Source organism: Panthera tigris, chromosome B3 (genome assembly GCF_018350195.1).
Source record: "Panthera tigris isolate Pti1 chromosome B3, P.tigris_Pti1_mat1.1, whole genome shotgun sequence".
Lineage (NCBI taxonomy): Eukaryota > Metazoa > Chordata > Mammalia > Carnivora > Felidae > Panthera > Panthera tigris.
The window spans coordinates 40,768,325-40,781,239 of NC_056665.1; the positions used below are offsets into that span (position 1 = coordinate 40,768,325).

General features: G+C 36.6%; 1 protein-coding gene across 24 annotated transcripts in view; it reads left to right on the forward strand.

The window, feature by feature from the left end:
* Positions 1-12,915, forward strand: part of CSNK1G1 (casein kinase 1 gamma 1) — a 173,684-nt gene that overhangs the window by 84,718 nt on the left and 76,051 nt on the right. For all 24 annotated transcript variants that reach the window (XR_006218573.1, XR_006218574.1, XR_006218575.1 and 21 more), the window contains 2 exons: positions 4,655-4,695; positions 11,121-11,190. Coding sequence is in view for 18 of the 24 variants with exons in the window: in XM_042988658.1 (XP_042844592.1) it covers positions 4,655-4,695; positions 11,121-11,190 (111 nt within the window). In the remaining 6 variants the exon portion in view is untranslated. The remainder of the gene's footprint in view (positions 1-4,654; positions 4,696-11,120; positions 11,191-12,915) is intronic.

Sequence of the window (12,915 nt, forward strand, 5' to 3'; positions counted from 1 at the left end):
TAGGTATTCTCCTCTCCTCTTTCTAGGTATTCTCCTCTCTTTTATTTTATACTTTGGGGCCATATTAATATTTTTAAAATAAAATTTTTACCATTATGCTTTTACTCGTGGCACAAGACCTTTGTTGGTTTCACAGCAAGCTGAATAAGGAAATCAAAACTCCTATATATGCATTTAAGATTATCCATATCTGATTATAACCTAGGCTTCTTTTTTTATTATCCTAGAACTTTGTCAGAACCTCCTGAATGTTAAATGAATTTGTTTTCACTGCAGCAAGCATCTGTTACCCATTACATATCAGATACTGTATATGTTGCCAGGGCTAAAAAGATGAGTTGAACATTCTTCTTGACCTCTTTAAGGCATAAATACACACACACACACACACACACACACACACACACACACACACACACAAAGTGAGAGAGAAGAGGAAAACAAGTGAGAAATGTTAATAAAATTTTTGAAGCTGGAGAGTAGATAGTTAAGTGGTAATTGACTTAGCAGTCCAGAGCAAGCTGATGATTGAAAGGGTAGGGGGGTTTGTAACATAAATTACACTAGTTAAACTAAAGAATTGGAGACACTAGGAGCTCAGAAAGTAGGGATGAAGTAGGGAGAAGGAGTAAAAACAGAGAGCTTAGCTGCAAGTCTATATGTGAAGCAGTCAGATGGCAAAATCATCTCCCTCCCTGGCATCCCCTGGCAGATACCCTGTACCACCCTCACGGGAGATGGCAGGTTCACACTGTAGAAAGCGAAACACACTGTGAAACCTGGGCTGCCCAATGGGGAAAATGAGAAAAAGCTTACCCGCTGATTGGTGAGACCTCCCCCGCCACCCGCAATCCCCGCCCTGGACTCTGGAAGAAGCAGATCTGTAAGTGCCTGGGATTTCTTTAAACTCTTACCTTTTTTTTTGTTCAAAAGAAATCTGTGCAATTTCTATAATATAAAAAGTTTGTTTTACTATAAAAAAGATTTTTCCCAAATCTTCAAAGGAAAGTGAGGATCTAGGAAAAGCGTGCCTTATTTGTATAGCTTATGCCCTGGCACATCTCCACATATGTTTGGTTGTGCATACCCTAGGGTAAGAAGCTAGCATTCAAGGTGATTCACACTCTGTCCCTATTGGATCTTTCTGACTTGACTTCTCACCATTTTTCTCCATTTATTTTGTGCTCCATTCATGTCGGTCCACATGCAGTATACCAGATTCTGTGCATTTTCTATCATGTTTCCATCTCACTATTCACATTAGTATTTTTTATGTACTATGAAATACCCTTTATTCTCTCCTCTGTCCTTCTGAGACTTACTGTGAGTGCCACTTGTGGCCAGATGCTTTATACTCCCTCATCCAGGCTCCTCTATGGACTTGTTCATATTTCTCTTTTAACTCTCATCACATTATGTGATTAATTCAATAAACTTGTGTGCCATCTGTACAAGGCCCTGTGTGAGGAGCTAGATTATAGTCTCTGCAGGGTGAGAACTGAGTGTTACTCATCTTAGATGTCTGATATCTGCATATTATGGGTAATCAATGTTCAAATGCTTACCCCTACCTCTGGTCTTTTATTTTTTTAATTGGTCATTTATGTTTCCTCACAAGTGGTTATTCAAAACACAGGTTTGATCATGTCACTACCCTACTCAAAAACTTTGTTTTAAACTTTAAGTGGCATTGAGGACTTTTCTCATGTATACTGAGTCTTACTTTTCTAGCCCTGTTTCTACCCTAACCCCTCTTTGTCTGTCCCTACCACTTCCTGATCCTCACAATGCAACTTACGGTCCGTCTACTCCCAGACCACCTATCATTCTTAGACTGTGCCATCTAGTTTGTCACTTTTTTGTTTGTTCATACATCTTCGCTTTGGGATGCCTTTTCCGCTTCTTCAACTATTTAAATTTTTTTTTTTTAACATTTATTCATTATTGAAAGACAGAGACACAGCATGAGCAGGGGAGGGGCAGAGAGAGGGGGAGACACAGAATCCAAAGCAGGCTCCAGGCCCCAAGCTGTCAGCACAGAGCCCGACGCAGGACTCGAACTCAGAAACTGTGAGATCATGACCTGAGCCGAAGTCAGACGCCCAAGTGACTAAGCCACCCAGGCGCCCCTCCTCTTCTTCAACTATTTAAAATCCTACTCATTTTTTAAGACTCTTGGGGGAAGGACATAGAGGGAAGATAAAAAGAAAAGAATTTATTTCCTGAGAACTCCTGAATTGCCTTCTCTCTTTTCTTGCTCACAGATCAGAATCTAGGTTGGTTACTCTATTACATTTCTACCACTACCATACTTCACTTTAAATGTTGTATCTATTGAATTAAAGATCTGTTACTTCACACATATACTTCAAAGATTAAGTTATCTTCGACACTAATGGCATGTTATACTTTAAATGAGTGAGGGATGAATTTTGGTACCCCTGCCTCCCATAGGAATTCTCACTGTAAAAACTGGCAGGAGGGTGTGTCTAATTCAGAAAGACTCCTAAACATACTTACAATTTGAAATTGACTGTTTTTCTCTAAGTAATACTAAGTTCTTAGGGTCAGCCTTGTGCCAGAATTGATTTGGGGTCACAATAATAATGCTTATACTGTGCCAGGAAGGGCTATCCTGAAAAATCTTTATGCAGAATTGTACCTGGTGTGAGATAAGTCTGTGGCTAAGCTGAAGTTTTTTGTTTTTGTTTATTTAAACAGAAAATAAAATTTAATTTTGTACATGCAGGGAACTTTAATTTCCCTCCATTGGCTGTTTCTGCCTCATCTATTCCTCTCCCAGTTATTAGTTTCCTTTTCACAATTTCATCAGATACATTTTTAAAAATATTTTTGGTGGGAAGATTAATCAGAAACACAAATTGACTTTTAGAAGCTGAATGCAATTAATATATAGGGAAAAAATACCTGTTTTCTACTTTGGTTTCTTTAAAAAAGAAGTTGTTCATCTTTAATGGTATCTTAGGTATTTCTCTGGCAGTCGGCAAGTCCTTTATTATGTTACTTGCACACAAAAGTTATTCCTAAATTAGTGTACTCTTTGACACATAAAGGTGCTCAGCAACCTGATAGCCTTATTAAAAGTATAATGGTATAGTTTGCAAAGGGCTGCCTGTTGTTTAGATCTTGGTTAAAATAGTATTGTAAGCAGCCTTTTGTTTCCAAGATAAAGCGTGCGTGTGTGTGTGTGTGTGTGTTTAAGAAATAGTCATTTTAATACCTTAATGTATATCTTTCTATATTTGTTTTTTTATATATGAAATTTATTGTCAAATTGGTTTCCATACAACACCCAGTGCTTATCCCAAAAGATGCCCTCTTCAATACCCATCACCTACCCTCCCCTCCCTCCCACCCCCCATCAACCCTCAGTTCTCAGTTTTTAAGAGTCTCTTATGCTTTGGCTCTCTCCCACTCTAACCTCTCTCTCTTTTTTTTTTTTTTTTTTTCCTGCCCCTCCCCCATGGGTTCCTGTTAAGTTTCTCAGGATCCACATAAGAGTGAAAACATATGGTATCTGTCTTTAATGTACATCTTTGTATATCCTTCTCCATGCCTTTATATCTAGCCATGTACGTGTGTGTGTGTTTGTGTGTGTGTGTGTGTGTGTGTGTGTGTGTGTGTGTGTAAATACATTTACTTCTATGTATTATTTAAAAAGTAATTATACGTGCTGATAACTTTTCATCAGTCAGTGTTTGTTTTGAGTGTCTGTGATGTGCAGAACAGTTGATGAGGCATTGAGAGAACTGCTGGATAAATATTTCCTACCCTGAAGATATTTATAGTCTAGCTGATTAAGATATGACAAATGTATAAGAAGAAATGTGAAGTCCAGTGCAGTGGCTAAACCACATGGTATACACTAAACACTCTGGAGGAATTAAAATTCGCCTTTAAGAATGAGTAGAGGTGGGGAGGTGAAGACAGCTACGTAGCCAGCATGTAGTATGAGCTCACAAAGTGGGTAATTGCTACCTTCATCCTCATCCTCATCCTCATCCTCACTCCAGGCACTTCCTCTAGACGTCTAGGAGAGTATTGATTCCACTTATTGAAGTAGAGAAGTTGAGAGGAAATAATCCTTACTATTTCAGGAAGAACTTGAGATGTTTAAGTTATGCAGGTAGAGAGCCGTTTTCTGCATATAAAGAGCTAGAGTTGTGGTGCAAAAGCCAAACAGCTTTGAGAATCATCTGCTTACAGTAGGTAAGTTTTAGGGCAGTGACAAATAATCTATAATTCCCATTTGTTAGTTTAAAAAGTGAGGGTTTGTGTTTATTGTGCCAAGAGTTAAAATTTCTGCATCTTTGACATTCTGGCACTTCTTGGTTTGCTTCATGGCTTAGTTGTCGGGAAATAATAAATAACAAAACGTGTGTGAGAGAGAAGAGACTTGTTTTCTTTTTTCTAAGTTCTCACGTCTAACTTAAATTTCCAAATTCTCAAGTGGTTTCTATTCTTGTCTTACTGGGTCTCATTATTTCTTTAGCTTTTCGCTTATAAATCATGTTTCATATATGTGAATAGCGTTGGGAACGTGACCTTTCTCATGACCCTGTAAGCTAAGATTTTGCTTTGCATTTCCCAAAATAAATGTCACTAAAACATATACATTCTGCTTTTCCCCTAGGTAAAAATCTCTACACCAATGAATATGTAGCTATCAAACTGGTGAGTAGAATCTATGTTTGTAGTAATTATATTTTGGTGCCCTCACCCTTCACATATCTTTTCACAGGAAATAGTTGTAAGCATTCACAAAAATAGTAATGTTTTTTTCTCTTGCATATGGTCCCACATAGTCATTTTCCTTTAACCGTATATAGTGCTATAGTGATGAATCACTGCACACTGTATAACACTCTATAGTTAGATGATGCCAACTATACTTGTAGCAACAGTTGCATCAAAAAATAGTTATTAAAAATAGCTTGAAGAAAAAAAAATTACTGGAAGACTAGTAATTTCTGTGCAGTTTGTACCTTTCATAGTGCTATTTTAAAAGATAAAAGCATTGGAAATGTTATATTTTCTTTTGCTTGACTGATCCATTTTTAAAATGTAAGGTATTTATTTATTAATATACTTAGTAGAAGACCAAATCTGATCATCAATTCATTGCCTTAAATATCCATCAAATGTGAAAAACACATCTTGTCAAATTCAAAGCAAAAAGTTCACTTGGTTTTGTCAGCACTAATGAATAACTAACCTAGTCATTAAAGATAGCATCCTCTTAAAAAATGTGTATTATTTTTGAGGAATAGTAATTTTAGGAGAAAATTCTTTATATTTAAGGTCGATACATAATCATTTCTAGTCATATGAAATATGTCATATGACTAGTTTCTATGAAACTGTGTAAATGTTTGTCCTGGTAAGTTTCCCAGGATTTGCGGCCAGTTTGGGCCTTTATTAATTGGAAGACAGGAGTTAATGGTTGAAGGAAGTATCTTGTGATAATTGTAGTAGTGCTGTTCTTTTCTAACGAATTGCACTTAACCACATCCACACCTGCTGTGTGTGTGGATTGAGCTTGTCATTTTATGGAGGAGTCAGAGGTGTTTTGTGAAGACAACTATCAGACGTTATCAGATTGGTTTCTTTGCAAAGATGTAGACCAGAAGCAGGGCTTAGAGCAGGTAGCTGCTAGGGAACCAAGGGTTTTGTTTGTTGACTTGGAACTCTTTTTAGAGAAATGGGAGCAGGAAGGCAGGTAATACTGTAACAATGCAGGCCAACCATTGTCTCAGATTGAATATCAAAGGATTAACCATAGTTTTTATTTTTATTTTATTTATTTATTTTTAATGTTTATTTATTTTTGAGGCAGAGACAGAGCATGAATGGGGGAGGGCCAGAGAGAGAGGGAGACACAGAATCTGAAATAGGCTCCAGACTCTGAACTGTCAGCACAGAGCCCGACACGGGGCTCATACTCACAGAGCTCGAGATCATGACCTGAGCCGAAGTCGGACGCTTAACCGACTGAGCCACCCAGGCGCCCCACCATAGTTTTTATTTATAGGAATTTGGTTCTGTAAAAGTGTTTTCTAGCTCATCTGCTTTTTTACTTTTTCTGTTTTACGACTTTGGTAAGTTGGACTAGCAACCAGGAGTAGCTCCTGAAACACTTGAAAATACTGTCTCAATTCTGCATATTTGTTACTGTCCCTTTATTTATCCAGGCCTCTCTAGAGCCTTTTTGTTAGGGGCAATTTTTTCTATCTATATTTGTTCTTCCAAGTTCATACTAGTCAACCTAGTTAGATAAGCTTATATAATGTATTGTTGACATGATGGATCACTGCATTTCACTTACAGTTTATTAAACTTTATTCTACTTTGTATGGCCTAGAATAACGGCTAAAAGTAGATCTCATGTCATCTAGTATGGTGTGTCTCAGGAGCTCATTTCTCTTTGAAATAAATCTTAAATAAAGACTTTTTGTAGGATAGCAATCTTGTCTGTGGGTCTCCTCTTTTGCTGTTAGGCTGTGTTCTCCATGGGAGATAAGAGGGCAGTAACTGAGCTCTTTTCATTGTAACAGCAAAATTTGCCTTAAGCATTATTGTCCTGCAAGGTAGCCGTCTGCTCTCGGTTTAGGATTTCAGGCAGACATGTGTGTTCCAGAATAACTGTGATTCTGGCAAATAGCCAGCCCTCTGTGGAAATGTAATCAGCATCTGGCACAGAAATACAAGGAAGCCCTGCTGGTACTGTTTTCCTTCCACTTTGTTTAGATCTTCGTTTTGGGCTCTTGTTTCTTAGATTTGGAGGAACCTTTTTAAAAAACCATACACAACATAAAATAGTATAATGAGCCCTTCCTTTACCCCCATCACCAAGATTTCCCAGGTTCTTTTTAACAGAAGTTTTCTTTCTTTTACATATATATATATATATATTTTTTTTTTTAATGTTTTATCTATTTTTAAAACAGAGAGAGACAGAGCATGAGTGGGGGTGGGGCAGAGAGAGAGGGGAGACACAGAATCTGAAGCAGACTCCAGGCTCTGAGCTGTCAGCACAGAGCCTGACGCGGGGCTCGAACTCATGAACTGTGACATCATGACCTGAGCCGAAGTCGGACTCTCAACCGACTGAGCCACCTGGGTGCCCCTTAACAGTTTTCTAACAATTGTTAAAAAAGAAAAAAAGAAAAAAAAATCTCTTTATGCTGTTAATCTTGCTGCCTGCCACAAGATGTAGATTTAGTGTTTACAATGTCCTGTATTCATAGTCTTTCCAGGAGAGCACCTTGAAGCTTCAGTTGTCTGAGCAGTCTTCGACTATATGCTAAAGGGGTTGGCTTGAAGGGAGTAACACTTTCATCTATGATGAAAAGCTCCTGCTATCCAAATATATGTGATATGCATGCCCACATTCAGCCTTGTAACTCTAAAGAGTTTTTGCTTTTTCAATCTGCTAGCTTAGTTACCCAACATCAGGTCAAATATTTCCTATCTCAGCATCTACTGTGAAGTTTTAGAGTATTATGTTTGAAGAAGGATCTGTGGCTTTTTCATTCATTGCTCCATTTTTCTCCAGAAAAACCATACAGAATGATCAACCTCTGCTTCCATATTAATTTGTTGTCACTGTTTCTGTTGGGGTTCTTGTGAATTATTAGCAATTGTTCTGAAGGACAAATTCTGTAATTGGCTGCTTTAATGGTGCTCCAGTGGAAGATCTAAAACCAGATGGAGACTCTCCAGAGTGATCCTTTCCTATTTGAAGAGAGAGATGAATAAAGAAGTGATTATTTAGAGTGTACTTAGCTTTATGTACTTTTTCTTTTGACTACAAGAATCTTGAGAAGCTTGAACTCCCAACTCTGATGATTGCTGATTTTATAATCAAAGAAGGATATGTGTTCTTTCATAGAGCTCATTAGGGGTATGAACTATTTTAGCCTCTGAATTTATTTAGAAAAACCTTCCTAGAAGCAAATGGATAGACTAGATAACTTCAAGGAACTTCTGAATTCTGTGATTTATGGATTCTATTTCTTAAGAAAAATGCAAAAACTTCAAGTGGGTGCAGGAAGAACTTTCAAAGATGATCAAAGAACTCAATAGGACCAATGAGGAAAGGTTAAAGGAATTAAAATTACTATGCCTCAATAAGAGATGTCTAAGAAATAATTGAATAGTTTTGTAATTTGAGGATAGTTGTTACAGTATTCACAGGTTATTGAAGAGCTATTTTATCTTGTTGAGGACAAAAGAGAAATAGACTTACGTTTTGGTAGTAGAGATTTAAACTACTTAAAATACCTTTGAAATCGTGAAATGTGTTAAACGTCAGCATAAATTGTCAAGGGAAGCTGTGGGATCTCCTTTCTTTGAACCTGTCTTAAAAAGAGGACAAGTAACCATTCACCTGAGAAAGGACAGTTTTTTCAACAAATGTTTTTGGGAATATCAGATATTCACATGCATTGAAGTTGAACCATTACCTTGCATCCTATGTAAAAAATTAACTCAAAATGTATCAGAGACCTAAATTTAAGAGCCAAAACTATAAATCTCTTAGAAGAAAACTTGGAGGAAAAGCTTCATGACATTAGATTTGGCAGTGATTTTTTTGATATGATACAAAAAGCACAAGGAAGAAAAGAAAAAAGATAAATTAGACTTAATAAAAATTAAAAACTTTTATATATCAAAGGACTCTGAACATTGTGAGAAGGCAACCCATGGAATGGGAGAGAATATTTAAAACTCGCATATCTGATAGAGAATTGTATCTAGAATTTATCATTTTTTTCAGAGTTTTTATTTTTGAGAGTGTGAGCACAAGCAGGGGAGGGGCAGAGAGAGAGGGAGAGAGAGGATCCCAAGCAGTGGCTTAGACCCTAGAACTGTGAGGTCATGACCTGAGCAGTAATCAAGAGTCGGATGCTTAACCAACTGGGTTACCCAGGTGCCCCTAGAATTTACCATTTTAATAATTTTTAAGTGTACAGCTCAGTGACATTAAGTACATTCATATTGTTGTGCAGCCATTGCCACCATCTCCAGAACTTTTTCATCTTCTTCAACTACAATTCTGTACCCATTAAACACTGACTCTCCATCCCCACCCTCATAGCCTCTGGCAACCACAATTGAATTTTCTCTCTGTGAATTTAACTGCTTTAGGTACCTCATATAAGTGAAATCATGCAGTATTTGTCCTTTTGTGTCTGGCAGATGCCTTTCCTTTTCCTTTTCCTTTTCCTTTTCCTTTTCCTTTTCCTTTTCCTTTTCCTTTTCCTTTTCATTTCTCCTTTCTCCTTTCTCCTTTCTCCTTTCTCCTTTCTCCTTTCTCCTTTCTCCTTTCTCCTTTCTCCTTTCTCCTTTCTCCTTTCTCCTTTCTTTCCTTTCACCTTTCCTTTCCAAGTTTATTTATTCTGAAGTAATCTCTATACCCAACATGGGGCTCAAACTCACGACACTGAGAAAAAGAGTTGCATGCTCTTCTGACTGAGCCAGCCAGGCACCCTATGTCTGGCTTATTTCATTTAGCACAATGTCTTCAAGTTTTATCCATGTTGTAATATATGTCCGAATGTCTTTCTTTTTTATGGCCAAATGATATTCTACATATGTGTAGAACTAAAGGTAATCATATTTTGTTTACTCATTTGTTGATAGATACTTGGGTTGCTTCTACTTTTTGATTATTGCGAATAATGCCGCTATGAACACAGGTGTACAAATATCAATTTGAGTCTCCACTTTCAGTGTTTTCAGGTATATATCCAGAAATGGAATTGCTAGATCATGTGGTAATTCTGCTTAATTTTTTGAAAAGTTACCATACTGTTTTCCATAATAACTATACCATTTCACATTGCCACCAGCAATGCACAAGAGTTCCAATTTCTACTCATCTTCACCTACGCTTACTTTCTGCGTTTTTGATAATAGCTATCCTAAAGGGTACGTAGATCAGTCTTCTAGGGTAATGTTTGATTTTCTTGCTAACTAGTCTACTATACAGTCAGTTGAGAATAATTAACCAGCCAGTTCTTGAAGTTCAATGTAGAACAAAATGACCTGGTAATTTGGCTGTTTTATCTCCAAGGGCTTTAGAAAACTGTTTTTGTAAACTTGAACATCATATTGATTAAAGATACATATTTTAATTGCAATTACAATCTTTAACTCTCTTAAGTGTAAAAATAAATATGCATATAATGTTCCAACAGCTTTATTTGTAATAATGAAAACTGAAAACAGTCCAAGATGTCTGAAAATTATGGTATGTGCATGTATGCATGTGCACGTGCACACACACGCATACACAAAAACACTACAGCCATTAAAATTTATATAAAGCTTTATGGGGCACCTGGATGCCTCAGTTGGTAGAGCATGTGACTCTTGATCTCAGGATTGTGAGTTCAAGCCTCGCATTGGGTGCAGAGCCTACTTAAAAAATTATATAAAGCTATGTATGGCCACGGATAGATGTCATTATTACATTGTTGAACTTAAAGATACATTACAGAAGAGCAAATATACTATGATCTCATTTATTTTAAATATATTTTTGAGTATATATTACATATAAATATGTGTATGAATAAATATTTGGAAGGACATTCACCAAAACATTAATAGTGCTTTTCTTTAAAATGATAGAATCTCAGATTATTTTTGCTCTCTTCCTAATTTTTGTGTATTTGAAATTGTTTTCTGAGCATATGTCATTTTTCTAAAAATAATAAACCTATTTATCACCCAAAATTCATAATAAAACAAGCAGGGAATACATGCTGGTATTTAATTAAAAGGTTTGGCATCTGGTTTCCTAGGAGAATGTATTTCAGAAGAATACTTCTTGGTGAGGGAGCTGTTGTTGAATGATGGCTCATACAGAGTATGTGTATTTAAATATCCATGGAAGGGATTGTATATACTTCACCTTCATCCTTCCCTAGTTGTGCTTTCAAAGAGAAATTGTGGTAAGAAAATGCTATCATATATGGATATCATCTCTAAAATACTAAGTGGTCTTGGCCCTGGTTTACTTTGAAAACCTAGGAATGGAAAAATTTTTTATTTGTCTAAATCTGATCACAATTTCTCTTCTTGGGTTTCAGGAACCAATAAAATCACGTGCTCCACAGCTTCATTTAGAATACAGGTTTTATAAACAGCTCGGCAGTGCAGGTAAGTCAAGTCTGTTTTCTCCATGTACTTAGCCTATAGCTTAGCTGAAAGACCAAAAGTATGCACATTTTCTTGTCTACTGGACCTTTTTTTTTTTTTTTTTTTTTTTTTTTTACCAGACCATGTATCTCCCCTGCTTGCTGGATAGGTAATTAAACACAGTCAACTAAAGCTACTTGCTCTCTGACTCCTGGAGGGCCATTTGATTGGGGATTTATGATGCCATGACTATGACCACAAACCACCTGAAACACACTGGTTTGAAGTGTTGCTTTATGGTAATTTCATTCTCTTCTCATTTCTTTACACCAAAAGAAAAGAGGAGGGGTTGGTAATTTGCAAACAATATTTTATGATAGTGAGACTACGTATCTACTTTGAGGATCTACTAAAATACATGTTCTGAAATACCATAACATTGTCATTTTATCCATTTGAAAGACCTCGCTTGTTATTGTAATAACCTAAGACCTTTGAGGAGTTTTTAAAATTAAGTTTATATATTTTTTTAAACGTGCCTATTTTTTATCTAAAAAATCTAATTTCTGAAATATCTTACTGGCTTCCAGGAAAATATCTTGAGTAAGCAAATGTTACCAACCCTAAGGAGGTTGTACCTATGGGATATTGCTTGCAGAAGATGAAATTGTTCAGCACTAGTTTCATTGTTTGACATTAGTTAGACATTCCTCTACTTTTTGCTTTCTTCAGTGTGATGGTTTTACCTGAATGACTGAAGCATGTTTTTATTTCAAGTACCACTTATTGAAGGTACTATTGAAGGAATTTGAGTTTCACTTCTATAATAGCCACACAGTGTTATTCAAGTTGTCTTACACACTGACTGTGACAGTAATCAGCCATAGTCCTAACCTAGCAAGGCCACGATAGGCATTTGCCTTTCATTGAACCTAAAATGAGTTCTTACTCACAATAGCTTCTTAGTATATGTTTGTTCATTTAGTTTGCAGGACATATGTATAACTTGAGGCTTGTCTTTCCAGAACTAAACTTTCTTTTTAAGTTTATGTATTTATTTTGTGAGAGAGAGCGCGCACAATGGGGGGAATGGGGGCGGGGGGGGGGGGAAGAGAGAGAGAGAGAGAGAGAGAGAGAGAGAGGGAATATTCCAAACAAGTTCTTTGCTGTCAGAGCAGAGCCCAATGTAGGACTCGATCCTATGAACCATGGGATCATGATCCAAGCCAAAATCAAGAGTGAGATGCTCAACCAACTCAGCCACCCAGGTGCCCCCCAGAACTGAACTTACTTAAAGTTAGCTGTTATGTTGTTTGTGTTTTTTAAATTTCAGGGTGACAATTATTACAACTCATTTATGATATTTCTATTAATTTAGATGAGCTATTTTAACAGCCATTTCACTAGTTGACCTTTATGCTTTTATGGAGTTTTATTCAACTGGAAACTTTACCTCTTTTATATATATGTATGTGTGTATGTATATATATATATACATACACACATACATATATATATTTATATAGGCATCAACCCAGGCTTTCTGAATTTTGTGGTAATATAATTGATTTTGAGCACTTAAACAATTTTAATGCCATATTGGGATATTTTTCAGTCTTGATTCTGTTACTGGTGATTACATATTGAATGTTCTTTAATTGTAATTACACATTCCATCCCCCAGCCCTGCAATAAGACCATAAGCTCCCGAGAACAAGGCTTGTCTCTTCTGCACCCTTGTGTCTC